This window comes from Poromitra crassiceps (genome assembly GCF_964638095.1).
Source record: "Poromitra crassiceps genome assembly, chromosome: 5".
Classification (NCBI taxonomy): domain Eukaryota; kingdom Metazoa; phylum Chordata; class Actinopteri; order Beryciformes; family Melamphaidae; genus Poromitra; species Poromitra crassiceps.
The window spans coordinates 47,621,430-47,648,569 of NC_139642.1; the positions used below are offsets into that span (position 1 = coordinate 47,621,430).

Genomic DNA, 27,140 nt, shown 5'->3' on the forward strand with positions numbered 1-27,140 from the left:
CAGAGGGAAAGAGGAGAGGAGTGTGTGACAGGGATGAGAGGATGAGTATGGGGGAGAGTGGAGATGGGGGAAGACTAATCTTGTTCTTGGAGGCATGGAGAAACCCTGTTACCATGTCTGGCTGATCAGACCAGTATGCCTGATGTCTTCCCTGCAGACCGTGTGTGTGTGTGTGTGTGTGTGTGTGTGTGTGTGTGTGTGTGTGTGTGTGTGTGTGTGTGTGTGTGTGTGTGTGTGTGTGTGTGTGTGTGTGTGTGTGTGTGTGTGTGTGTGTGTGTGTGTGTGTGTGTGTGTGTGTGTGTGTGTGTGTGTGTGTGTGTGTGTGTGTGTGTGTGTGTGTGTGTGTGTGTGTTGTGTGTTTGATCACACATGCATGTGTGGACAGATGTGCAACAGTCATGTCGGAACAGATTTGCATAGACATCTCTTTGCAGTGTGATGAGTAATTTGTGTGTTTTGCACTGGTATATCAGTGAAACCATATATATTATTCTGTATATAATGTTCACTTTAGGATCCATGAGAGACTATTTGAAAAAAAATGACGGGTGTACACTATGTGTAAAATCTAGAACTAACCATGGTGCTACATTGACATGATGTTCCTCCATCACACTACCTTTCCTTCATTTTTATTATACATTTTATAGCTCTCAATACCCCCAGTTTTTACAATTAATACTCCCCCCCTCCCCGGCGTCTTTTCCTCATTTACTGTCTCTTTCTCAGTCTTTTCTTTTCTCCCCCACTTATCGTTCTCATCCACTTTCCATCTCTCCCGCTCTTCTCCTCCACCATTTTTACCACTCCTCCAGATGAAAGGATGCTCTCTTACCTCTCGCTCCTCTTCACGCTGAACTGCCTGAAAATGTCAGCCATGTGTAAAACGCCCTGCAAATTCAAACCGTGGAACTGTAGGCCGGTTAATGCATCAAGGCATTAGAACTTAAGCTGAAGACTTATTAAAGCAGAACGTATCTGTCTGTCCCTTGTCCTTTGATATTTCCATTAAGGTCGACATGCTGTTGAAGGTACACATGAAGCCATTGTAGAGGTTATTGTAGTACCTTTACAGCCACTTAAGTCACTTAAGTGTTTGGTAAATTCAAATTCTGTCCTTTTTGGAGCCGTTAGAAGAAGCACAATATGATCTGGTAGCCGGTAGTTTGAAGCAATTTTGTGTGTGTCTGTGTTTACTTATTTAATAAAATAAAGTCTTCTTCCCTCCTCATTTTCTACATCGTTGACACCATGAATTCTAAACATTTATATTTAAAAAAGAAATTATGTCTGACTCCAGTGAATAGACTTCACTTGTGGTTGTTGATATAAAGCACTCTAGGGAAATCAACAGTGGTACGCAACAACTGAAGAGAAAAATAAGAATAAAAACGCTTCATTAAAACTAGCTAACTGCATTCCAATTCAGTACAATGTCTGTTTTGGTGCTTAATAATATCCCTATGAATTTGTATTTTTCGTCAGGTTTTACCAGCTTCATGCGCAGCCCCACATGTGACGTGTTTAACCCTTTGCACCATGAGGTGAACCAGGACATGGAGCAGCCTCTGTGTAACTACTTCATCGCCTCATCTCATAACACCTATCTGACCGGAGACCAGCTCCTCTCCCACTCCAAGACCGACATGTACGCCTGGGTGCTGCAGTCCGGCTGCCGCTGTGTGGAAGGTGACCAAATTCATCTATTTATAAGACATTCTTTTTCGACTACGCATCGTAATTGGACAAGAGGTGTTCCATGAGTGCCTGTGAGTGAAATATATAAACTTGTACCATCTTGAATATCACTCAGCTTTGAGCTAGCGATGGAATGAAGCAAGCGAGGATTTCTATTCTGAGTTCCTTGACTCCCAACCTTCAGATTGAATAAGTCAAAGTGCTCCCTCGTCCTGAGTTCTCTTCCACAGTCAGAATAGTGTTTGAGAGACACACAGATGTTTCCCCCATAATGCTTCTTTCCTTTCTCTGTGTGTGTAGTTGACTGTTGGGACGGTCCTGATGGAGAGCCGATGGTCCAGCATGGCTACACCCTCACCTCTAAGATCACCTTCAAGTCTGTCATAGAGACCATCAACAAATATGCCTTCATGAATAACCAGTGAGTCAAATCCCCACATAGATTCAGAGTGTGTGTGTGTGTGTGTGTGTGTGTGCGTGTGTGTGTGTGTGTGTGTGTGTGTGTGTGTGTGTGTGTGTGTGTGTGTGTGTCTGTGTCTGTGTGTGTGTGTGTGTGTGTGTGTGTGTGTGTGTGTGTGTGTGTGTGTGTGTGTGTGCGCGCTTATGTGTGCGCATGTGTGTGCCTTATGTTTGTGATATTTTATGGAAATTAGAGACTAGATATTATCCCATGGGTTTTCCATGGGTTATTGGGAGAAAAATGGCATAGAAGGCCAACCAGAAACGACATTGTACATTCTTCCTCATTTTGTACACATTTTAAATCTGACTGAAAAGTCACTTCTGGTTGACATTCTATAGACGGTTTTCACCTCTGTGTTGCGCAATAGCTACAACCCCACAGCATTTCCGTTTTCTCAGCTTCTTCTGTGTTTTATGGCAGTTGGCATCCTTAAATGTTATATTACCGCCACCTACAAATTGTATCATCTTGCAGTGCTAACTAGTGTCCACCACTTTCTCAGGTGTTCAAGGGGAAACATTGATTCTATTTCCTTTTCTATGTAAACGTTAAGTACGGGTTAATAGACGAGGAGGTGTCCATTACACGGGTAACCGACAAATAGCTGGCGCAATCATTACCATCCCGTCAGCATCTCGTGCAACGGAAACATTGTTCACTGCTCCAGTAAATAGGACGAACCTCAGCAACGGGACGCAATATCCGCAGCCAGAAAGCTATATGCTAGCAACATTCAAAGTCAATAACATTGCGTACGGCTGACACAGAGTAAATATAATTTACAGTATGTTTAACAACAATACAGGGTAGCTATCCAGCCATGGCATTGTCCCCTAATAAAAAAAAACACGAACGATAATAGGCTCTGTCGGCTGCAGCCAAGGACAGCCTACAGCCTGGCATTGAACATGCAAACATGTCCGGCAAAGTGCCTTGGGGAAAACCGTGAGTTTTAACAAACTGCTTTATTTAGTGTGTTTTTACTAGTCTTTATTACCGAGAGCAAAACAGGCTGAGCGAACAAGTGACCATGTGCACAAGCACCATCCGCAAAACTCCATTGGGGAAACTGATTTTTAACTACAAGGCATTCGATTTCATCTGCGATAACATTTATCTTCCAAAATGAAATAAATCATAATCGAAATGCCATGGAGGCATTAGCTAATCACCACAGAGCTGCACGAATCAGTTAATTTGCTTGTTTTCTCCAAAGTATGACACCATTATGTTCACCCTGCCGTGCTGCTCAGAGCCTGGCTTCTGTCAGCTGAGGTGACTCGTCCTGGTTCTTCAGATCTCCGAAAACGAAAACCAGATTTCTAAATAGCCGTTATTTTTTATAAACTGAGCACACAAGAGTAATCTAAATGTTATTTTGATAAACTGAGCACACAAGAGTAATCTAAATGGTTACTTTGACCGTCTAATTTTTTTTCTAAACTCATAAAAGTGACATATTAACCCTTAGCGGCTGTAGAGCAGAACAGCTCTGCTGTAAAACCCTCATAGACGGTTTTCACAGAATGGTCACTCCTCCACCTTATGTCTTTTTTCTTCTTCTGTAAAACACTGCAACAGGAAGTGAGCTGGGGTTCAATTTAGAAGAATGTTTTTATTGTCAAGTTAAAACCATCTATAGGGACAATACTTTCCCGTGCGCGCGCGTTATAGATGGCATTATACTGATTGTGTGTTGCCCTGAATACAGTTTAACTGTGTTGCTTTATGTTTCACTGGGATGATAATTGCATTGGAAGCTGGGACTGCCTGTCAGACAAAACAACAGATTTTTCCCTCCTAAAAATAGTTCAAACTCGCATTTTCCACAATGTTATCATTAAAGATCCATTAAATGTGATGCATTTGATGGAAGGTTTATTTCCCCCCAGGGTTAAGCAAGGCATTATTGCAACATTTAGAAAGCCAGGTTTGTGTTTTTCCAAGTTTGCGTTTTTCAGGTTTGTGTTTCTGTGATTCCTGACAGTAATTAGCACCTATTACTGAGCCATCTGCTCAGTTGCAGTTCCTCTGCCTCCCAGAGGAGCCACTGTTTGTCTCTGTTGGCTCCAACAATACCCAAACAAAGTGGTGCATGAGGCAGCCGCCTGCTGCCACTGCTGGCATCCATTCCATCTAGTCATGATTGCAGTCACATCGTGACAAAACAATGCATTTTATTCACAGGTGAAAACAGTGTTGGGGTAGTTTCGCATGATATAATTAAACTCAAAGCTTAACTACATGTTTGTAGTTAGTAGTAGTATGTTTGTTGAGTTGTAATAGTTATAGTTTTGCCGAGTTGATTTTAGTCATTTTTTGTCATAGTTTAAGTAATCTGTGACTGTTTTTGTTCTTTATTGTCTCTCATTGACACAATAATAAAACCACATTTTCACATTAGTAAACTAGCTAGTTACACACAGATCCCATGGGGACGTCTAGTTAAGAGGTACAGTCCAAAGCACGCTGATAATGATGCTGCATTGTCATTGTCTTTTTTGACTTGAGGACAAAATCACATGAGATGTTGTTCACTTGCTAATAGCACCGGACCACAGTTTGGGAAGCAATGTTCTATGGTGTCTGGTAATTCTAAATATGGCTGAATTGCTTGGTTTGACCAAGTAAAACTATTTTTCTAAACATTTTACAAAATGTAGATGGAAAAAAGAATGGCGGATGAATGGCTCTGGTGACTATGCCAAAACCGGAAGAGGGTGTGACTTTGGCCCTCTATTATTTATTTTTTTATTTTTGCAGTTTTATGGGATTTTCTACCATATGACATTGCAGATGTAGATATGATCATTTTTGACAATGTTGTTTTAAGTAAGAAAACAAACAAAACTATATTTCTCATAATGATAGCTTTGCAGTTCATATCAGCTCATGCCAGTGCAATGTGGGAACCCAGAGTCTATCAGTCTGATGACCAATATGACTCTGGGACAGACGGCCGATATGTCGGGGTTTCAGCTGTATAGTGGATGTCAGCGCCAACACTTCCGTGCGCCGCGGTTATTGTTTACAGTCCAATTGACCCGAGAGTGGAGTTGGAGCTGATCGATTGTAGGTCCAGAGATTTCGTCTAATAATAATTATAAATAGCTGCATATGAGACCAGATTAGCACCCCCAGGGGGCCCTGGGCACTGAAGCTCCCAGGGGGGCACCCTACCCCCCTGGGGGTAGGGTCAATCAGGAGAGACTAGATACCAGAGAATGAATAAAATCATATTTATTACAATAGTGAATGAATGATGAATTACAGAAAATATGATGAGAATTAGGTATTGTTAATAGTCTTTGGCGCTTAGACACCACAGGGAGATCTTGAGATAGAGCTGCATCATCCATGAGCAGCAGCCAGATAGATCCCCCTGTAGAGTCTAGATACTGGTGGTGGTGATGGTGATGCCTCTCCTTCTGAGACTGATTAGACTCCTCAGACTGATGAATCAGATGACTGATGGGTCTGTGAAGACTGGGTGGAGAAGGGGAGGTGGAGAGTGCGAGACTGACAGCGCAAGTATGAGCAGGCTGAATGGGGTAAAAAGAAGCATATTTTAAGAGTACACAGCCATGGGGGTGAATATCAATGTGATAGGCTTACAATGGAGGTGTGTGGGGGTGAGAGGTGATGTGACGCTATGCTATTGGTTATATGAGACCAGGAGGCAAACACCTGATTATTCAATTGAAGCCCGGAAGTTGACAGGCTATTTTGAGCATGTGAGCAGATTTGAAGGGGTGGAGAAATAAGAAGTGAACTGAGGAAGTGTAAAGTGCAGATTATAGTCTTCCTGACTGAACTTACGTTCAACTTAATTTCACTCAAAGCAAAAAAGAAAAGAAAAAAGAAAGTCCAAGTGAAATGTTATATGATCTCTTCGGATTCTAAATATAACGGAATCACTTTGTTTGAACAAAGTAAAACTCTTTTTATAAGCATTTTACAAAATGAATGGCTCACCAGTCACCACTTGCCCGCAGCCGCAGCCATCCAATGACAATCATGAGACTCTTCTTGAATCTTCTTGGAAACTATTTTTATGTCTGATTGGTCTTAGATTTGTATCATAGTTCTGTGGAGCCCGACATGAGCCCGACCCCACATCCACTCTACAGCGGAAGCCCCGCTGTCCTAGAGTCATATTAGCCGTCAGACTGATAGACTCTGGGTGATTGATTCCAGTGTAAAAACCAAACGTTCTAGCTTCCCTAACACTGGAAATGGTAGACAGCCATCCTCACAATGCTAATTAGGGAATACACTTGCCATGTTTAATAAGCTGATTAATTGATGATATGTCCTAATGCCAAGTACAAGGACAGATTATTCAATGGAACGCTCTGTGTGTGTGTGCGCTCTCTCTCTCTCTCTCTCTCTCTCTCTCTCTCTCTCTCTCTCTCTCTCTCTCTCTCAATGCTCCCTCTCCTGTGATTTTCACCTTTTAATTCAGCTGATATTTAATCATCAGTGCCACCTGTTAATATGATGGCCCATGTGTTGTACTGAAATTAAGTGTGTCTGCACACTCCCACATCACACACAAATTATACAGCTCATTAATTTAGCCAGCTATTAGCTATTATGTTACAACTGTTTCACCTGGGAAGAGTAGCGGGTTTGTGCTTAGTCTCTTAGAACAGACGAGTTGGCTTCCGCAATTTTCAAATGCTTCCGCCATACCGTCTGTACTTCGTGGGGGAGAATCATGCACCAACCGGAATGGGAAGTAGAAAGGCGGGTTTTCCGCTCATTAGTCCAATCAGAATCTCAGAAAGGCGGGTCTTCCGCTCATTAGTCCAATCAGAATCCAATATGCCGCATTTTTCGCGTGTGCGCGTGTGATCAGAGGTCGAGGTGGGAGCTGAGCTGCATCCCCTGAGGGAGAGCTGTCAGTCAGAGAGACCTGACATTTGAGACAGACCATGCCACAAACCAAGTGTTTATGCAATTGCCTTCGTTTCATTGACTTCCTCTGTGTTTCAGGGTTCTCTGCTTGAGATTGAAAGTGAGAAAAGGAAACACATTCCGCAGTGATTTTCTTGCCTGACAGGTGGAAAACGCTGTCGTAAATGGGATTTACACACATGTCAGCAGGATCAGTCTCATTTCAGCATAGTGGCTGCACTCGAGAAATGAATTTTTATAACCTTTCACAGGCTTTGATTTGTGATTTATGGGAGACTTGAGGATGTGTGTTATGTTTCTTTCCAGGTATCCGGTGATTCTATCCATAGAGAACCACTGTAGCATCCAGCAGCAGAAGAAGATCGCTCAGTACCTCCGAGAGTTCCTGGGAGACAAGCTGGACCTGGGAGATACACTAGGCAGAGACTCCACCACTTTACCCAGCCCTCGCAGCCTTCAGGGCAAGATACTCATCAAAGTAAGATGGATGGATGGATGCATGATATTTGTTTTGAATGAAAAATTAATTCAGATTTATTATGCGCAAGTGTGCACTTGTGAAAGCAAAAGGTCCTTTGAACATTTCCTTCCTCTAATTTTCCTTGAACTAAGTGAAGGGAGCACTCATTATCGGTCCATATTTTGCGTGCTGTGCTTAATTTGTGTTGCTGTACAGAGCAGCGTAGTGCAGGACGGACTGCATATGGAGGGAGAAAAGATAAAACTGGGCCATGCTATTAGTCATAGAGGGAAAAGAATGAGAGAAGGAGAAGACTCTGGCGTGTGATGACAGAGTGACAGACTGTTGGTTTTCCCTGCATTAAAACACACACGCAGACACATGAACACGCGTGTGTGCACACACACACATAGACACACACACACACACACACACACACACACACACACACACACACACACACACACACACACACGCACACACACAGAGTGATAAACAGACCAATGGGGAGACTCAGCACTCGTCTTCATCCAGCAGCTTGGCAGGAAGGCTGCCCGTACACACACGCACACGCACGCACACATGCACACACACACACACACACACACACACACACACACACACACACTCACACACACACACACACACACACACACACACACACACACACACACACACACACACACACACACACACACACACACACACACACACACATCCAAGCATAGACAGAGACAGAGAGAACATCTGAAGTGCATTCAGATGTTAATTGGATCCCCCCCCCCCCCCCGCTCTCCCATTTTCTCCCCAATTGTACTTGGTCAATACCGCCTGCTGTCCCGGTCGTTGCTCCGCCTCAACTGCCGATCTGGGCAGAGCCGTAGACTAGCACATGCTTCCTCCGATACATGTGCAAGGAGTTTCACCGGCAGGATGTAGCAAGTGGGAGGATCACGCTATTCCACCCAGTTCCCCTCCCCCCCGAACAGGTGCCTCGACCGACCAGAGGAGGCACTATCGACCAGGAGGCACTATCGACCAGGAGGCACTATCGACCAGGAGTCATATCCCACTGGTAGAGGCTGACATTTCTTCGGGAGTCCCGTGGGTCACGGGATTCCCGTGGGATGGGAGTAATTTCCACTATTCATCACATGATTGGGATGGGACAGGAAGAAAAGTCAACGAGAGCAGGCAGGAGCAGGAATCATGTTAACAATACAGCAGTTTTTATATATATACAGTATATAACAATTATTCCTCCCCATTCCTTTTACCTCTACACTGCCCAGACGCCCCCGGATTTTATTATAAGAAGAACCAGACTTGATCTTTGACGTGAGGAAAGCCTGCATTGTTCCTCTGGAAAGGGGTCTTCACCTTGACCCTCCCCAGCCGGGGGTCTCAAAGTGGAAGAGCATTATTGATTTTCTATAAAGCCCTTTGCTCTTCCCTAACAGCTGTCCTCAATTGCTTTCCTCCCCCTGCCCTGCCCTCCTCTGCTGCCCTGCCCTCCTCTGGAGCTTATCTGCTTCTCCAAAACCCCAGTGGAGTGAGAGACGGTGCAGTGGAGTGAGAGAATGTGCAGACAAGAGAATTACCAAACCATAAAAAAAACAAGATGGAGGAAGAGTGATTGAGAGGCGAGATAGGGGAAGACGCGGGGATAGGCTCGGTGTGGCAGTGGTTTATTTTGGGGTCGTTGGTGTTCAGTTCAGAGCGGTGTGCTGCGCTCATGGAGAAGTATGTGTGTGTGTGTGTGTGTGTGTGCGTGTGTGTGTGTGTGTGTGTGCGTGTGTATGTGTGTTTGTGTGTGTGTGTGTGTGTTCGTTCAGTTAGAGCGGTGTGCTGCGCTCATGGAGAAGTGTGTGTGTGTGTGTGTGTGTGCGTGTGTGTGTGTGCGTGTATGTGTGTGTGTTTGTGTTTGTGTGTGTGTGTGTGTTCGTTCAGTTAGAGCGGTGTGCTGCGCTCAGGGAGAAGCTTCGAAAATCCCAACTCCCACTCTCACCTTCACAATGGCTTCTTTTTTTTTTTTAATTGTTTATTTGTTCAAGCACATGTACACACAACACTTTGTTTTTTCACCATGTGTCAACCCAGCATGTGATTGCTGTTTCTCTTTTACAGATACCAATCAATAATTCAAAAACAAAAAAAAAACATTGACAGTAACAGCTAGCAAAGCGATATTTTCTGAAACAGAAACAAATTGCTTATGTATCTGGAGATAATTTAACATGTTAGACACACATACATTCATTCTTGGGCATAAAGGTTTGAGTGTCATGAAGCTTGTTTTTTTTGTATTTTATACATATATCGTACACCCCAAAGCAAAAAACTAAACAAAAAATAAAAATAAATAAAAATAAAAATAAAATAAAATAAAAAATAAACAGGAAACACACAAGAAAATCAAAAACAAAACAAAAAGAAAATGAGGGAAAAGGGAAAAGTGTATTGGAGGGGAGAAGGACTGTGGGGGGGGGGGGGGGGTGGAAGAGAATATCCTAAGGTGACAATACTTAAAATAATGCCTACTAGTCTCTATTAGAGGCGCCCTGCAGGTGTTGAATAAGAGGCTGCCATATTAAGTCAAATCTATCTGTCTGATCCAATCTGAGATATCTGATCCTTTCCACTTCCAGAGTGTTTACGAGGTCAGCGAGCCACATCTTTACATTGGGAAGCTCTTTCCCCTTCCAAAGTCTTAGTATACATTTCTTAGCAGACATAAGACAAAAATTAAGAAAATGTTGATGGGCTGTTGAGTGTCCGTCTATCATTTCTGAAACGTTAAAAATAATGGTTTGTCGGTCTGGTTTCACTTGGTGTGCAAGTATTTCAGAGATTGTGTTAAAGACATTAATCCAATAATTCTCGATCTTGGGGCAAAGTATAAAGCTGTGGGCAAGCGTGGCCTCGTTAGTCTCACATTTCTCACATGTAGGTGAGACTGAGGGAAATAACCTATGCAATTTCACCCTTGAGTAGTGTAGCCTATGTACAATTTTAAATTGCATGAGGCAATGTCTGACATTTATAGAGCATCTATGTATCTGCACAAGACTACGGCTCCAATGTTCTTCTGTGATTTGGACATCCAGTTCTCTTTCCCATTGTGCCCGTATATTGGATGTATCAGCTCCACCCTGTCGTATATTCAAATAAAAGTCTGATATAAGGTGAGGAGAATAGGGGGAGCGTCTCATTATTTCTCTGATTGTAGAATGGGCCAGTGTCCTATAAGAGGGAACATGTTTCTGAACGTAATCCCTTATCTGCAAATACCTAAAGAAGTCTTGTCTAGGCAATCCTATTTTTTGGGTAAGTTGTTGAAATGAGGGGAAAACATCATCAACGTACAGATCTGAAATAGTCACAATACCCGCTCTTTCCCAGGTCTTAAAGGTTGGATCAGAAATGGATGGGGGGAATAAAGGGTTCCCTGTTATTGGCATCAATAGATATAATGAACTCCAATCATTGTGTTTACATATCTGTTTCCAGATGTCATCTGATGTACGTATTAACAGGTTATCATTATACTTAGAACGTTGTACTCTGGATAAGGCCAGAAGAATAGTCTCTGGTTTATATGGATAACAGTCTTCCCTTTCTAATGTCAACCATGTAGGGGAATGTTGGGTGTTATGAAAATAAAACATAATAACTCTGGCATTGGCTGCATAATAATATCTAATGAAATCTGGCAAACCCAGCCCGCCCTCACATTTAGGTTTACATAGATGACTCTTTTTAATCCGATGGCTTTTATTGTTCCACAGAAAAGGATTAATTATTGAGTCTAATTTTTTAAAGAAATTCTTAGTTATATAGACTGGCAGATTTTGAAAGAGATATAATATGGATATGAACAATGGCTTCTTAATGGGCTTCTACTCTGCAGAGAGCTGCTCGGAGAATCAGTGACTGTGAATCTATTGTGTGTGTGTGTGTGTGTGTGTGTGTGTGTGTGTGTGTGTGTGTGCGCGCGTGTGTGTGTGTGTGTGTGTGTGTGTGGGTGGGTGGGTGGGTGTGTGTGTGTACACTGTGACCTCTTGGGTGCCTGTGTGTGACATTAATGGCTTTCACTCTGACTGTAAATAAAAAAAGAGCCACTCAAAGACATGAAGAAGATTAGCTTTGTGTGTACGGGCAGACTTCCCACCAAGCTGCTGGATGAAGACGAGGGCTGAGTCTCCCCATGTAGGCATTGGTCTGTTCATTCACCCTGTGTGTGTGTGTGTGTGTGTGTGTGTGTGTGTGTGTGTGTGTGTGTGTGTGTGTGTGTGTGTGTGTGTGTGTGTGTGTGTGTGTGTGTGTGTGTGTGTGTGTGTGTGTGTGTGTGTGTGTGTGAGCTTGTGTGCAGGTGAGTGTGTATCTGTAAATGTGCACATACCAGACGAGCTGAGTGGTCCCACCTGCGTGGGCGGTGTAGTGTTGTATTGTGGAGTATCTGACTGTGGCACATGGAGCAGGAGGAGATGTGCCAGGGATGGGATTGTGCTTAAGACAGACATAGGTCTTATATATATAGAAATAGGTCTTATATATATATAAAAGTTGATTGATATAGCCTATCCTTGTCATGCTCACTCCACCTCTCTCTCTCTCTCTCTCTCTGTCTCTCTCTGTCTCTCTCTGTCTCTCTCCCTCCCTGTCCAGGGGAAGCGTCTGCCCGCCTATCTGTCAGCGGATATTGAAGAAGGGGAGGTGTCCGACGATGACAGCGCTGATGAAATTGAGGACGATTTCAAGCTAAAGAACAGTAATGTAAGCCAGAGGAGACATACTGTATGCACACATTGCCTGGGTCCAGACCTTCCACACTCCGCCCACTCCACCAAGTTGGCTGCTTCTGGTCTGGCATCGCGGTTTCTCATATAAAAAACAAACAAAAACAAACAACACTCCAATGAGCACCGAGGGACACTGATGATTAGTCAATCAGCGCCAATAAACAGCGCCACCGGTGGGACTAACGTTGTTGTCAAGCTGTTGTAAAGTGCGCAGACAACAATGACAATACGAGATAGACACTGCTATTGAGGCTGTTCTAAATCGATTAAAAGTACCAATCACTTTAAAATCCGAACAGCATTCTGCTCTCAAGGCATTTATTCAAAGGAGAGGTGTTTTTGCGTTCTCCCTGGATTAGATTCAGGCGGACATGTTGGTCTCTAGTGATTGGTTACGGAAAATCAAATCCCCCTGGTGCATTTCTCCCATGGAAATCTGCTAGAGTGCAGGCAATGTCAGACTGAAGAAAGAATAGAAGTGCCTAAGTCCCGCCTCTCTCAGGTCCGCATGGGACCTCAGGAAGTGAATTCCCCATTAATTTCTACATTGACGTTTCGTAAAATCCTTAAAGAGTTTCACTTGGACAAACAAAGCAATTCAGCTACGAGATGAATCGTGAGTGACCATAAAACATTTGACTTGATGTGTCAACGTCAGAAGACTATACGTACCTAGTCAATAAACCTGTAATCTGTAATCTCGTCATGCTCACTTCCTCGTTTTCAATTTGTCTTGATCCTCCTCTTTGTGTTTGTGTCACTCTGTGGAGTTACATTTTATCTTTGAAAGAGGAAAAAAAAATTGGAAGCTAAAAGTGGAAAAAAAGGTTAGAAAGCAAAACAAGTTTTGACAGTGGAAAAGAAAAATGTGTTTGATTTCCTCTCCGTTCATCTACAACATCCTTTTTTCCATTCATTCATACCCCGCCATGAATACAAATATTTTGTCATTCATTCAAACCCCTTGTAAAAAAAAAAAGAGTGTGAGAGATTTATATGAAGACAAGCCTAATTTTTCACATCAAAAATATGTTTTTTCATTTAAAAATTGAGATACAAATGTAACTACATATCACTCTGCCTTTTGCCCTGATATTCCTGTCTGTCTGGGAAGATCTCCTGTCTGCTTGTCTGTATTGTACAGTATGCTTCTCAATCAGGTCAATCAGTAAACAGGGCAACAACAACAGCCTATCAGGTGGACCTCTTAATTTGGACTGGCATTGATGAATGGGGAGAATCAAATACCTCCCCCCCCCCCCCCCCCCCACACACACACACACATGCACCACAAGCAGAGGTTAGATAATGGCATCTTAACGACATTGCTGTGCTAGATGTACTGTAATGACTGCACTAATTGGCTTGTAATGTGACGTTTTATACATCATCAGTGCAGTAATGTTTTGGGATAATCAATGCTAAATGATGCAGATATAAACATGTCCCCAGTGTGAGTGTAGAGTTTGAATTTAGGATTTATTTTAGTAGACGAGCAGCCTAGCAACATGGAAAACATGCCAGAGCATAATATCATGGCTGGTTCATTAGATCTATCCATGGCAGATGTAGCACCCTCCTTGTTCCATTTTTAGAGCCTTTCTTAAGCCTTCTTAATACAATACTTCCATGGTCCTCCTCAAAGCATTAAAAACCAGGGATACACTCCTGTGATTTTCACATGGTTAGACCGTTTATTAGAAAACGGTCTGAATCTTCCAGAATTTAGTTGGAGACAGGAGGCTGCACTGCAGATGTCATTTTGCAGATGGCACCATTGTAAATGAGGACTCGTCCTCAATGGGTTTTCCGAGTATAAATACAAGTTGTAAAATATTAAAATACAATTTTAATATTAATATTATTATATTAATAATATAATTATTAAGTAATTAATAATTAATTAATTATTGATATTATTATATTATTATTAAAATGTATACATAAAAATAAATTTGGCTTCACTGACAATTGGCGTTTTGAAGGGATGATGGAAGGTTTCCACCATATCCACTGAAGAGAGCTTTTTGTATTGAGCTAATTAAATTAGTGAGAGATAAGCATCAGGATGGCTGTGAAAGAAAGACATGGTGATAAAAGTAAGCAAGATTACCAATTGTCATAACAATACCCATTGTCTTTGAGAAGAATGATGGATATACTGTATTGTGGTGGATATTACCGCCTCTATTTCATTGCCTCTGTGTCTTCATGTCTTGACCCCCCCCCCACCTTTAGATGGAACTATCTTCCAACATCCTCCACCCTTTATCCTTAAATATCTCCTTGCACGGCAGTTGAAATGACCTCTCTTCTTTCTCTTGCCTTCCTATCACCTCTCTCTCTCTCTCTCTCTCTCTCTCTCTCTCTCTCTCTCTCTCTCTACCCTCACAGAGCAACGGCCATCACCAGGTGGAGTCTCACATCAGGAAGAAATTGGACTCCCTGCTGAAGGAGTCTCTCATCGGGGACAAGGAAGACACGGACAGCTTCAGCATCAGCGCCCTGCTCCGAGCCACACACCAGGGCATTCAGACGAATCTGCGGCAGGTACGCCCCTAACAGGCAGTGTGTGTCACTGCAGGAGCCACACACACACACACACACACACACACACACACACACACACACACACACACACACACACACACACACACACACACACACACACACACTTACACACATACACACACACACACATTAAAAACATAGCTAACAAACAGCCTTCTTCAGGGTGAAGCAGGCTGTTTGTGCCGCTATGCGTGGTTCATGTCCCAGCTCTTTTAACATGCACTAGCTATGTTTTTAAACCTTTCAAAATGAAATAGCCATCTATAGTAAATAAGGCCTTTTGCTTTCTGCCAGAAGAGTGTCTTGGACCTTTCTTTTTTGAACTGTTGTGATCCTCACCAAAGAAAAAAAACTCAACAAAACATCATACCATTTTAAAAAGCGTATTCACTTAGGACAGATGAACGACCATCCACAAAAGACCACTATAAAAGATGTGTCATGAACCAGAATCCACCCAAAATAAATAGGCTTATGTATGAAATAAATTGACAAAGACTAAAAAGGACATTTTCTCAATCATTTTAGTTTAGTTTTGTAAACACACAATACAGTTTCAGTTATATATTTTTTAAAGCCTAAAGTTTTTATTTTTTAGTTCAGTTGACGGAAATGATTTTTTCCACACCTAGTTTTTGTTATTTCAATAATATTAATAACAATCATAATAACTTGCAGGAAACGCTAATTCCATCTCCGTGTTTCATCCGATGCCTGTAAATCCAGACCTAAAGTCATGAGAAGCTGCAGTGTTACTTAATATTTAATTTCTCTGCCTGCATCTTGCGCTATTCTTAGAAGCTTCCGTTTCTAGACATTCATTTTAATGTGGTGGGTGTTGTGCAGCGGGAGTCCCTAACTCACTTTATTATACTCCTACTTTGTTGGTGATCCCCTTCACCCAATTCTGTCTATGCCTTTCTCAATCTCTCTCTTTCTCTCTCTCTGTCTCTGTCTCTCATTTTCTTCTGTCTCTGTATAGTCTCTCTCCCATTTCTCTCTCTCTCTTGTTGCCTCTTTTTTATCTCATCTTAAGATAAGCTATGGTTTATTGGCTGATGTTGCAGCCCCTACAGCTGCAGTGAGCTTTAGAGTTTAGTGACTCACTTGCTAATTTGGTTGTTATAGATACACACGCACCGCCCGCGTGCGCACGCACGCGCGCACACACACACACACACACACACACACACACACACAGACACACACACACACAAACATGCATATGCTCACGTGCACCTACACACACACATACACATACACGCACGCATGCGCTCACACACACACACACACACACACACACACACACACACACACACACACACACACACACACACACACACACACACACACACACACACACACACACACACACACACACACACAGGAGTCTCTAACTGTGTTCCTTGTCTCTATAGAGTTCTAAGGGGGTTCTGAAGAAATCACAGAGCAGATCCTTCATCGCGACACTCAAACAGAAGGTGAGGCACATGGCGAGAGGTTGTTCTTCTTGGCTTGTTTCCTGAACTATTTGTCTTGTACTCACTGCCATCAAGAGGCAAATTCAGGTCAGACACCCTGTTGGTAAACAAAGAGTAGTGTCACTGGGGAACCTACATGAATGTCAAAAAGTTTTTATATGAATTACACAAAAGGCAAAGAAAATACAGTACGATTGATTGATTGATTGATTGATTGATTGATTGATTACTTTATCCCTGAAGGGAAATTTGGCATTACAGCAGTACTTTGCATCAATGACAAAGAACACAACATAAGTATAACTTTTATAACAAACACACACAATGACGTAGGTGGAAAATGTGGAAGACAATATACATCTTACTACTATGATTGGAGAGCTGTCTGTTTGTCTGTTTGTCCGCCCGGAGTTGGCGCACTGTTCCTCCGATCGCCTCCCAAATTTGCCAAAACACTTTTCAGGGGTCTGGAATGAATCTGGTGCAAAAAACTGAAAAAATCCGCCCACGGGGGGCACTACAGCCTTTTTGACATCATCAGCATCCCTTCCCTGCTTCCCACTGATGATGTCATCAGCATCCCTTTCCTGCTTCCCACTGATGATGTCATTGACTGATGACATCACAATTGTTTGAGTGACATCACTGATGACATCATCACTGATGACATCACAATTGCTCGAGTGACATCATCTTATCTGATATTTCAGAACTCAAAACTCATTAAAATCATCAACTGATCAACTGATAAATATCAACTGATAAATAATTATTTTTCTGACTTGGAAAGTAACACAATTAATTGAGCGGTAGAATGAGCTTAGATTGGATATAGCCTGTCAGTCACCGTGATTGTACAGCATCTTAGTCTAATGGGATTAGCACCACAAGAGACACGATGTCCCTCAGTGTGATGTGATGTCTTGATTAGCATCACAATTTGTTATGGTGGAGAAACAAAATGTGCCGTCACGGTTGCTAATCATTTGAAATGAACACATGTATTACTGTATGTGCATTTGTGAATTACACATCCAGATCTAAAGGATGCACTTTCTTCATTGGATCCTCTCTGAGGTATAAGACAACCAGATGGTTGTCTCTTTGTGTTGCTAATATCTTAGCCCTCATGAGGGACGGCTGTGTTGACAAATTGCTTAGACTATGTTTTGGAAATGATGTCCCCCTCCTTCTGTCCTTGAGTTTCTCTGCTTTTCTCTGATGAATTCACCATCAATTCATCTCCTCGTTCACTTTTTACAGCTGTGGTATATCCCTTCACTCAAAGATAGATTCGGACTTCAGTGTTGTACGTGTGCTTGTTTATGTCGTTTTCTCCAAATCTTCTCTCTATACCCCCTGACTCCTTCATCCTTCCACTTTCCCTTGCCTCCCCTTTTCCTTTGTTCACTTCTCTTCATCATTCCTCCCTCCCTCTTTGCATTATGCATCCTCCTACACATGTGTGTGCGCGCGCGCGCGTGTGTGTGCGTGCACATTTGTGTGTGTGTGTGTGTGCGCGTGTGTGTGTGTGCGCGTGTGTGTGTGTGTGCGTGCGTGCGTGCGTACACATTTGTGTCTGTGTGTGTGTGTGTGGTGCGTGATTCACACGAGTGTGTGATATGTTGGCAAGTAGCCCAAAGCCTATAATTACCGCGACCCTCTTCCTCTTCTCAACTCCACTTTAGCTCTAATAGAAATGTTGTTCCCCTCATAGAAACACATGCTCCACCAAAATACACACTATAATTACCAGGCACATACACGCCCGCCCACACACACACATGCATACACACACATACATACACAAACAACTGTTACAACACCACTCTCTACGGATGCGATTGCTACAAAACATGCACAATTTACCAAAGACACACAACTACCAAAGACCACTACTGACAACCAAAGCGCTCTCATAGCACCGGTCTATATTGGTGGGAACATACTGTACACTGTACATGTATACAGAACGTGGGGGCGGCACTACAAATGCTTGTTACAACATACGCTTGTGTTAAGATGGAAGCAGGAAATGTAATGTGTTCATGGGAGGTGTGCATGCTGTGTTTGCGTATGAGATTGAATGAATCTCTATTATTAGTACGGCATAAGTACAGTACAGTATCATTGTGAACACATTTGTCCATAAAATGCGCCATAAAAAGCATTTCAACTGGAAATTAACTTGTGATGTATGCAGTATTTATCAGTTTTCCAATGGTTCAAAAGATAGGGCAATAAATGTTAGGCAAACCTTCATGTAATGTGTTTGTGTGTGTGTCCATTATCCAGAGGCAATCCAAATCCAGGCTGTCATGTCACAGTGTGGAGAAGGAGGAGGATGATCAGGAGGACACTGGGAGGGAGGCTGGAGGACAGTTCATCAGGTGACCTTTAAATCTACTTCACCCCAGCACGGGCCTCTCTGCCTGGCACTCACTGACACCACCCACAGCTGAGAGGTTTGATGGTTCCTGTTGCTGGGAGCATAAACCAATCCAGAGCATCGGTAGTGCAATGCCAACCACCGAGGCATTTTCACCAATCAAATTATGTCTGTGGGGAAAGAGAATCATAGATTTAAAGTTACTGCTCCAAGCCACAAAAAAAACCACTGACAGCACAGCGTTCGGCTGCCATGCAGCGGAGGAGGGGCTGCCTCTTTGAACGGTCCTGATTCCCCATCCTTCCACTTGTAATCTTACTCTTACTCACTCTTTACAGTCAGTGTCTTTTAACATGGCTTATGTCCAGATCTGGACCACAGCCTCCTTTTGATGCTAAAACATCTTTCTAGTAGCAGAGCCGTATAAAGGAGATAAAAAGAAATGTCACTCAAATGAAGTGCCTCAGAAAAGCACAGTGTATCGTTATTATTCTCCATTTTGTAGACTATAATTATCTCTCTCTCTCTCTCTCTCTCTCTCTCTCTCTCTCTGTCTATCTCTGAGTCACTTTCTTCTCTCTCCTTGTCTGTGTGAGTGTGTGCATTGGGCAGGACGGACGTATGGAAATGCATTTGTTGTTTTTCTTCTCCTTCAGTAGCTCTATTATGGCCGTTGTCTGTCTTTGTTCTTCCAGTTTCTCTTCACGGTGACATATTCATGTATGCATGTCCTCAGGAACTGTCACGATCTGTGCAAGCACGCTCCTGAATGCATATCGGACCGACTGTGTGTAAGTGTGTGTGAGGTGCACGTGCGCGCATGCGTGTACAGTGTATGTGTATCCTGCACTGCACGTGTGCTCTGGTGCCTATGAAGCGTTTCCCATTTGATGCTTTTCCCTACGTTTTGCAAGCTGCCATGTTGACGGACAATCCTCTTTGCCTGCTATGCTGTTGTCAGTGTAAATGCGTAAAGAGGGTGAATGGGGTTGTGTATGTCTTCCTCTCATCCCTCTGTCTGTCTGTAGCTACTTGACTGATTTCGAGGGTGTATCTCTTTTTCGAGACGATCTCACTCACATTCCTCTGCCTTACCCTGTTGTGGCCATTGTTTTAGGGGTGGAAGGAAGAGGAAGACGATGAAACTCAGTAGAGATCTCTCAAACCTGGTGGTGTTTACCAACTCTGTCGTCTCACAGGAGTGCCTAAATGAAGGTGAAACACACATGCACGCACGCACGCACGCGCACACGCACGCGCACACACACACACACACACACACACACACACACGCACACGCACACACACACACACACACACTACAATCTCCCTTAAAGCGATTTCCTCATGCCCAACCCAATACTCCCTCAGGTACTCCAGGTGATGTTCTGTCATTCAGTGAGACCAGGGCCCAATCTCTGGTCAATCACAGAGCCGAACAGTTCCTGGCTTTCAACCAGAGACAGCTGTCACGGATCTACCCGTCAGCCTATCGCATCGACTCATCCAACTTCAACCCCCAGCTCTACTGGAATACGGGCTGCCAATTGGGTAAGACAGCTATCCATCACTCTAAGCCTCTCTGGCCCATAGGGGACCTTATCTGTCATGTGTCAACGCCAGGTGCTTTGCCTTCTGCCGTAAGCCTGTCATTGCACATCTGGACAGCATGGACCAATTGACATACGGTGCGCTCACGCTCACTCACGCACGCACACACACCACACACACACACACACGCACACACACACACCACACCACACACACACACTTTGTATCTGGGCCATGCATGTCACACACTTCATTTACACACATGTATTGCATGGATTGTCCTTCAGTCATCTGTGCAGACACTAATGGATATGCGTGTGATTAGCACTAATCCTGCATGTCAAACAGAGTGTTGTTTATGTGTTGGCTTGTTGTGTGGGCTTGTGTCTGTGAGTGGGAGTGTGTCTATGTGTTGGCTTGTTGTGTGGGCTTGTGTCTGTGAGTGGGAGTGTGTTTATGTGTTGGCTTGTTGTGTGGGCTTGTGTCTGTGAGTGGGAGTGTATTTGCGAGGTTAGGCCGCGGCCACACTGATCCGTTGTGTCTGTCTGTCTGCGTTTAGTTATTTTTATTTATTTATTTATTTATTTATTTATTTATTGTTCCCAATGTCACGGAAAAATAGGGATCTTCACTGAACTGATGACGCAGCCGTTTTCCTGACATTTCTGGCCATTTTGACAGAAAGTTCAACCCAGGTGAACTTTTTCTGGATGGACAGATTCATCACCGCAAATCAGCGGCGTTGTTTGAAAATGAAAAATGTATAAAGAAAAAAAAAGAAAAAAAAAAAAAATCAGCGGCGTGTGTTTTTTTCTCTCTCTCAGATCGTTGATGTTGAGGATAGAACTCTATCCAGTTGTAGTTCTGTCAATTTTCTGTTGCATCAGTGGGGCCGCAGCCTTACAGTCAGGACAGGAATTGTGAACATAGCGGAAAATTTATATGAATGAAAATGAGATGAAGGGTTTAAAAGAGGGGGAGGGGTTGAAAATAAAAGGAGAGGAATGGGAGACAATTTAATGAAACAAAAAAGTGTCTGTTCTGGGATTGAACAGATTCCAGATATCCAAGATACAAGGAATCTGCGGTTCTCTGTTTCTCTCTCCTCAATCCAATCAATCAAACTCAATTCAATTTGAAGAGCCGTAATGGTATCAACAGTTTTCCTACATGTAAATTGCCAAAGCATCCACACACTGTACGACAAAAGCAACAGCAAGTTATTTTTCTAATTGAGGTTGTGTGTGGAAAAAGGCTTTTCCCTTCCCGTAACAAAAGATTTAAATGAATCAATGAATAAACAAAATAGCAAAGTTTACTGAATCTAAAACACAATAATGACTGATAAAGAGATTACACTGTTTACATGAGTCTCTGCACCTATTGATTTTTTACAGCAGTGATTAACCTTACAGTGATTTCTGCAGTTTATTTAATATCTGGATACACATTGGGACTAGAGGCTGAGCAGCTAATTACTGTAAACATATTTTTCTCTCCTGCAGTCGCGCTGAACTACCAGACAGAGGGCCGGATGATGCAGCTCAACAGAGCCAAGTTCATGGTTAACGGAGGGAGTGGATACGTCCTCAAGCCCCCTCCCATGTGCAAAGGTACTGAAACAAACGTGCCGCACACATTCAAAAATAACTTTGGAGGAATATGTGTTGATGGCAAACAGTCTCACTCTCACACACACACACACACACACACACACACACACACACACACACACACACACACACACACACACACACACACACACACACGCACAAACACAAACACACCAATACACACTACAGTGGAGAGATGACAAGAAATCACAATTCTTCTTCTACTGTCTTTTATCCCCTCTAGGGTCCTTCAACCCATTCTCTGATGCAAGAAATCACAATTCTTCTTCTACTGTTTTTTATTCCCTCTAGGGTCCTTCAACCCATTCTCTGATGACCCACTTCCAGCTTACCCCAAGAAGCAGCTCATCCTCAAGATCATTAGTGGACAACAGCTGCCCAAACCACCAGACTCCATGCTTGGAGACCGTGGAGAGGTACACACACACACACCACACACACACACACACACACACACACACACACACACACACACACACACACCACACACACACACACACACACACACACACACACACACACACACACACACACACACACACACACACACACACACACACACACACACACACACACACGCACACACACACACACACACACACACACACACACACACACACACACACACACCTTACAAACACAGATGCTCATAAATGCAAATGCACATCCTCAAACAACCGCATGCAGAGATGCACTCAATTTACATTCAGTAGAGGCACGTTCGACAGCATAAATGATTCTTTGAATTGTATTTAGAGAATTGCTTAATAGAATAATGAAACCTTGCCATTTACCGTAGTCATGTTATTGCCCTTCCCTCTTCATCAGATTATCGACCCCTTTGTCGAGGTGGAGATCATCGGCCTGCCAGTTGACTGCTGCAAAGAGCAGACACGAGTTGTAGATGACAATGGTTAGACACACTCTCTCTCTCTCTCTCTCTCACGCACGCACGCACGCACGCACCCACGCACGCACGCACATGCACACACACACACACACACACACACACACACACACACACACACACACACACACACACACACACACACACACACACACACACACACATAGTACACACACAGAGTACACACACAGAGTACACACTCGCCATAAACCAGGGTTTAAATGATACAATGCTATACAGTAGGTACTGAAGTTGCATTTTACTTTGGGCTGTCAAGAACTGTTGGGGTTAAGAGTCAGACTATTACCATAGTGTATTGGCATGAAGGAAGCAGAAGAGAAGGGGTCTGGTGTTTACAGTATACTGGCCTGTCCCCAAGGGGAGCGGCCACTGCATGGGGAGGGGAAAACCCTCTGCTGGAACCACAGCAGGGGGGGAAAACCCTCTGCTGGGCCCACAGCAGGGGGAGGGGAAAACACTCCGCTGGGACCACAGCAGGGAGAGGAAAACCCTCTGCTGGGACCACAGCAGGGGGAGGAAAAACCTCTGCTGGGACCACAGCAGGGGGAGGAAAACCCTCTGCTGGGACCACAGCAGGGAGAGGAAAACCCTCTGCTGGGACCACAGCAGGGGGAGGAAAACCCTCTGCTGGGACCACAGCAGGGGGAGGAAAAGCCTCTGCTGGGACCACAGCAGGGGGAGGAAAACCCTCTGCTGGGACCACAGCAGGGAGAGGAAAACCCTCTGCTGGGACCACAGCAGGGGGAGGAAAACCCTCTGCTGGGACCACAGCAGGGAGAGGAAAACCCTCTGCTGGGACCACAGCAGGGGGAGGAAAACACTCCGCTGGGACCACAGCAGCGGGAGGAAAACCCTCTGCTGGGACCACAGCAGGGAGAGGAAAACCCTCTGCTGGGACCACAGCAGGGGGAGGGCAAAACCATCTGCCACTGGGACCACAGCAGGGGGGAGGAAAAGCCTCTGCTGGGACCACAGCAAGGGGAGGAAAACCCTCCGCTGGGACCACAGCAGGGGAAGGGGAAAACCCCCTGCTGGAACCACAGCAGGGGGGGCAAACCCTCTGCTGGGACCACAGCAGGGGGAGGGGAAACCCCTCCTCCACTGGGACCACAGCAGGGGGAGGGCAAAACCCTCCTCCACTGGGACCACAGCAGGGGGGAGGAAAAGCCTCTGCTGGGACCACAGCAAGGGGAGGAAAACCCTCAGCTGGGACCACAGCAGGGGAAGGGGAAAACCCCCTGCTGGAACCACAGCAGGGGGGGGGGGAACCCTCTGCTGGGACCACAGCAGGGGGAGGGGAAAACCCTCCTCCACTGGGACCACAGCAGGGGGAGGAAAACCCTCTGCTGGGACCACAGCAGGGGGAGGGTAAACCCCCCACTGGGACCACATCAGGGGGAGGAAAACCCTCCGCTGCGACCACAGCAGGGGGAGGGGAAAACCCCCCGGCGGGACTACAGCAGGGGGAGGAAAACCCCCCGCTCAGCCCACAGCAGGGGGAGGAAAAGCCTCCGCTGGGAAAGGTTATTTGGCCATCGGAGCTCAATAGTATTATGACATTACTGTGCAGGGGTATTGATCCATTAAATAAGATGATTTATCATCTCTTCCTCTTCATCTTTGGATGTCTGGCTTGATACACAGTAGTATTTGCTTGATACACAGTAGTACTTGATACACATTAGTATTTGCTTGAACGCCCCTTTCAATCTAACAGATACGGAATGGAACAGATACTAATTATTTGCTTCCCTCTCCAAGGTTTTAATCCAGTATGGGAAGAGACGCTGTCCTTTACTCTCCACATGGCTGAGGTGGCTCTGGTGCGTTTCCTTGTCTGGGACCACGACCCCATTGGACGAGACTTTGTTGGCCAACGGACCGTTGCCTTCAGCAGTCTTATGCCTGGTCTGTGCAGTATTCCTCAGTTTGTTTGTTTTTGTTTCCCCCAACATTCCACCTGCTGGTAAATTAAACATGTGGGACTTTTTTGTCATTTTTGGATAATATTTAGTTCATGCAGAGGACTGTGTGTGAATGACATGCACTGGGGGATGCAAGATGTCATTGTCAGTTAGTATCATTCTAGCTATTGCAAGACAGATGCACACACATGCACACTCACACATACTCACATGATATCCCCACATGGCATTGGCAGTGCTATCGCTGTTGGCCATATTATCCTGTGTTTGGTGAACCATGATTCATATTATTATAAAAGACCTGTGGCATGGCAGGTTATTCTTGTCCATATTCAAGTGACAAGTTATCTCTGAACTCCTGGTGCCCTCTCCTCAGGCTAGTACACAATCAACTGTTATCCTTCTGCGACTCATTCACTCATTTACTCGTGTTCTCCATCACTCACAGTCACCACTTATATTCTCACTCTGTCCTTTCATCTCTAACAACAGGTTACAGACATGTTTACTTGGAGGGGTTGACCGAGGCTTCCATCTTTGTGCATGTATCAGTGCATGACATCTATGGCAAGGTAAGTACTCATATACAGCACTGATATGTTTAGCTTTAATGGTCCACCTGTGAAGCTCTTTTGACAATATGTGGGTACATTCAAGCTATCCTTCATTCCTTTGTCTTTCTAGTGGAGTCCTCTAGTCCTGAACCCCAGCTTTACCATAATGCACTTTCTAGGATCTAACAAGGTATCCTGATACGCTGCATGAAACTGTCATGCATGAATGCAAAAGTACAGTTTTGTGTTCTGCTGTATCCACAGTGGGTTGTTTGTGTGTGACATCAAACAATTTAGACTTTTTATGATTTGCTTATGAGGCCATTTAAGTTTGCTCCTGGCATTAAGTTTAACTTCGAAGAACTGTTCTTTAAGATTAATTAAAAAAAGCAAGCATTTTAGATTATACATGCATAAACTACAATGGCTTTTTGCAGCCTGTTGTTGTGGTGACTTGGGAGGCAATGGTGCCATCTATTGGCAAAGCATACAAAAAGCAATTGTTTACTTTGCATTAAGCTGAGTGTGTCTTTTGATTGTTTTGTTAAATATGAATGTCTGAAGTGTGAAGAGTTCTGTTTGTTCTCCGATGTGTTTTTAAGAGGCAACCTTACCATTCCTTCCCTCCTCTTATTACCGTTTCCCTCTCTGTTCTAATCCTCCTGCCCTCAGGGTCATCAGCTGCGAGGCATCCGGGGTCTGTTTAACCGCTATTCTAAGTCTGCGGTGGACGCAAACTCTACTGCTGCCCTTAGGAAACGCTCCATCAGCGATCACCTGCTGCGGCGCACAGCCAGTGCCCCCGCTAAGGGACGCAAGAAGAAGATGGCCCTCGCAGAGTCAGTGGCTTCTATATCAGACAGAACAAACAGCACAGGGGCAGGGGCAGGGGGAGAGTGCATAGCAGGGAAGGAGGCAGGGGTGGAGAGGCGTCAACTACCCAGGCTCCCCCTTATCAACAGGCCTATGTCCATGCCCTTGGACAGACTCCTGCAAGGGCAGCTGTCCCTCTGCTCCCCGGACAAGGAACAGCACGATATGGGTGCAGACACTGTCATTGGTGGGTATTCCACTCTGGTCCTTTGAAAGCTTAGATATATTCTGGAATAAAATTCAAAATGACATCTGTTCAATGTAAAGCATTAGAGCTTTTGTAAGATCCAGGTTGCGTTATGTCATACACAAACAAACCTACAGTGTTTTGTTGTGTTATGATCACAGAATCACTATTGGCTACAATACAATAAAATACAACACAACACAACACAACACAACAACAATTGTCATTAAATTATATGTCAGACTTGCTACTGTGTTGCAATATACTTAGAGTTGAAATGTCTTTGCCTGCATTTTGCGTCGGATGGCTTTGCACTTTGACTAATGTTAACTCTTCTAATTCCTCTCCTTTGTCTCACGTAGCCTTTTCCAAAAAGCTAACATTGATGCACAGTTGCATGTGAACTGACAGACTCCATAATACCTTAACTTGCCTTTTCTGTCCCATCTTCATTCTATTGTGTTTCTTTATAGTAGAGAACTGACTAGGATATCCCTGCAGGTAATCTAAAACACCTATTGTCTGAAGGTTGCGTCATTCAAAAACATACCAGTATTGCGTCCACCCAGTGTATTTTGTACTAAAGTGGTTTGAGAAAAATATTGCTCTCATCTGATCCCATTTGACCAAATAGATCCCATTCGACCCTCTCTTTAAATTGGTGTTTGCAAATATGGATTCTTCCTTCCTTCCTTTTTTTCTTT

At 44.0% G+C, this 27,140-nt stretch overlaps 1 protein-coding gene across 1 annotated transcript in view; it reads left to right on the top strand.

The window, feature by feature from the left end:
• The window catches only part of plch1 (phospholipase C, eta 1), a gene marked incomplete at both ends in the record, with an annotated part of 53,610 nt that overhangs the window by 23,439 nt on the left and 3,031 nt on the right, over positions 1-27,140 (top strand). Inside the window, 16 exons of the mRNA XM_083637318.1 lie at positions 1,486-1,689; positions 1,999-2,119; positions 7,388-7,559; positions 12,210-12,317; positions 14,738-14,893; positions 16,333-16,431; positions 18,691-18,785; positions 19,902-19,999; positions 20,156-20,335; positions 21,841-21,948; positions 22,261-22,385; positions 22,798-22,882; positions 24,659-24,805; positions 25,315-25,394; positions 25,507-25,566; positions 26,049-26,436. Of these exons, the coding sequence (XP_083493444.1) occupies positions 1,486-1,689; positions 1,999-2,119; positions 7,388-7,559; positions 12,210-12,317; positions 14,738-14,893; positions 16,333-16,431; positions 18,691-18,785; positions 19,902-19,999; positions 20,156-20,335; positions 21,841-21,948; positions 22,261-22,385; positions 22,798-22,882; positions 24,659-24,805; positions 25,315-25,394; positions 25,507-25,566; positions 26,049-26,436 (2,226 nt within the window). The remainder of the gene's footprint in view (positions 1-1,485; positions 1,690-1,998; positions 2,120-7,387; positions 7,560-12,209; positions 12,318-14,737; positions 14,894-16,332; positions 16,432-18,690; positions 18,786-19,901; positions 20,000-20,155; positions 20,336-21,840; positions 21,949-22,260; positions 22,386-22,797; positions 22,883-24,658; positions 24,806-25,314; positions 25,395-25,506; positions 25,567-26,048; positions 26,437-27,140) is intronic.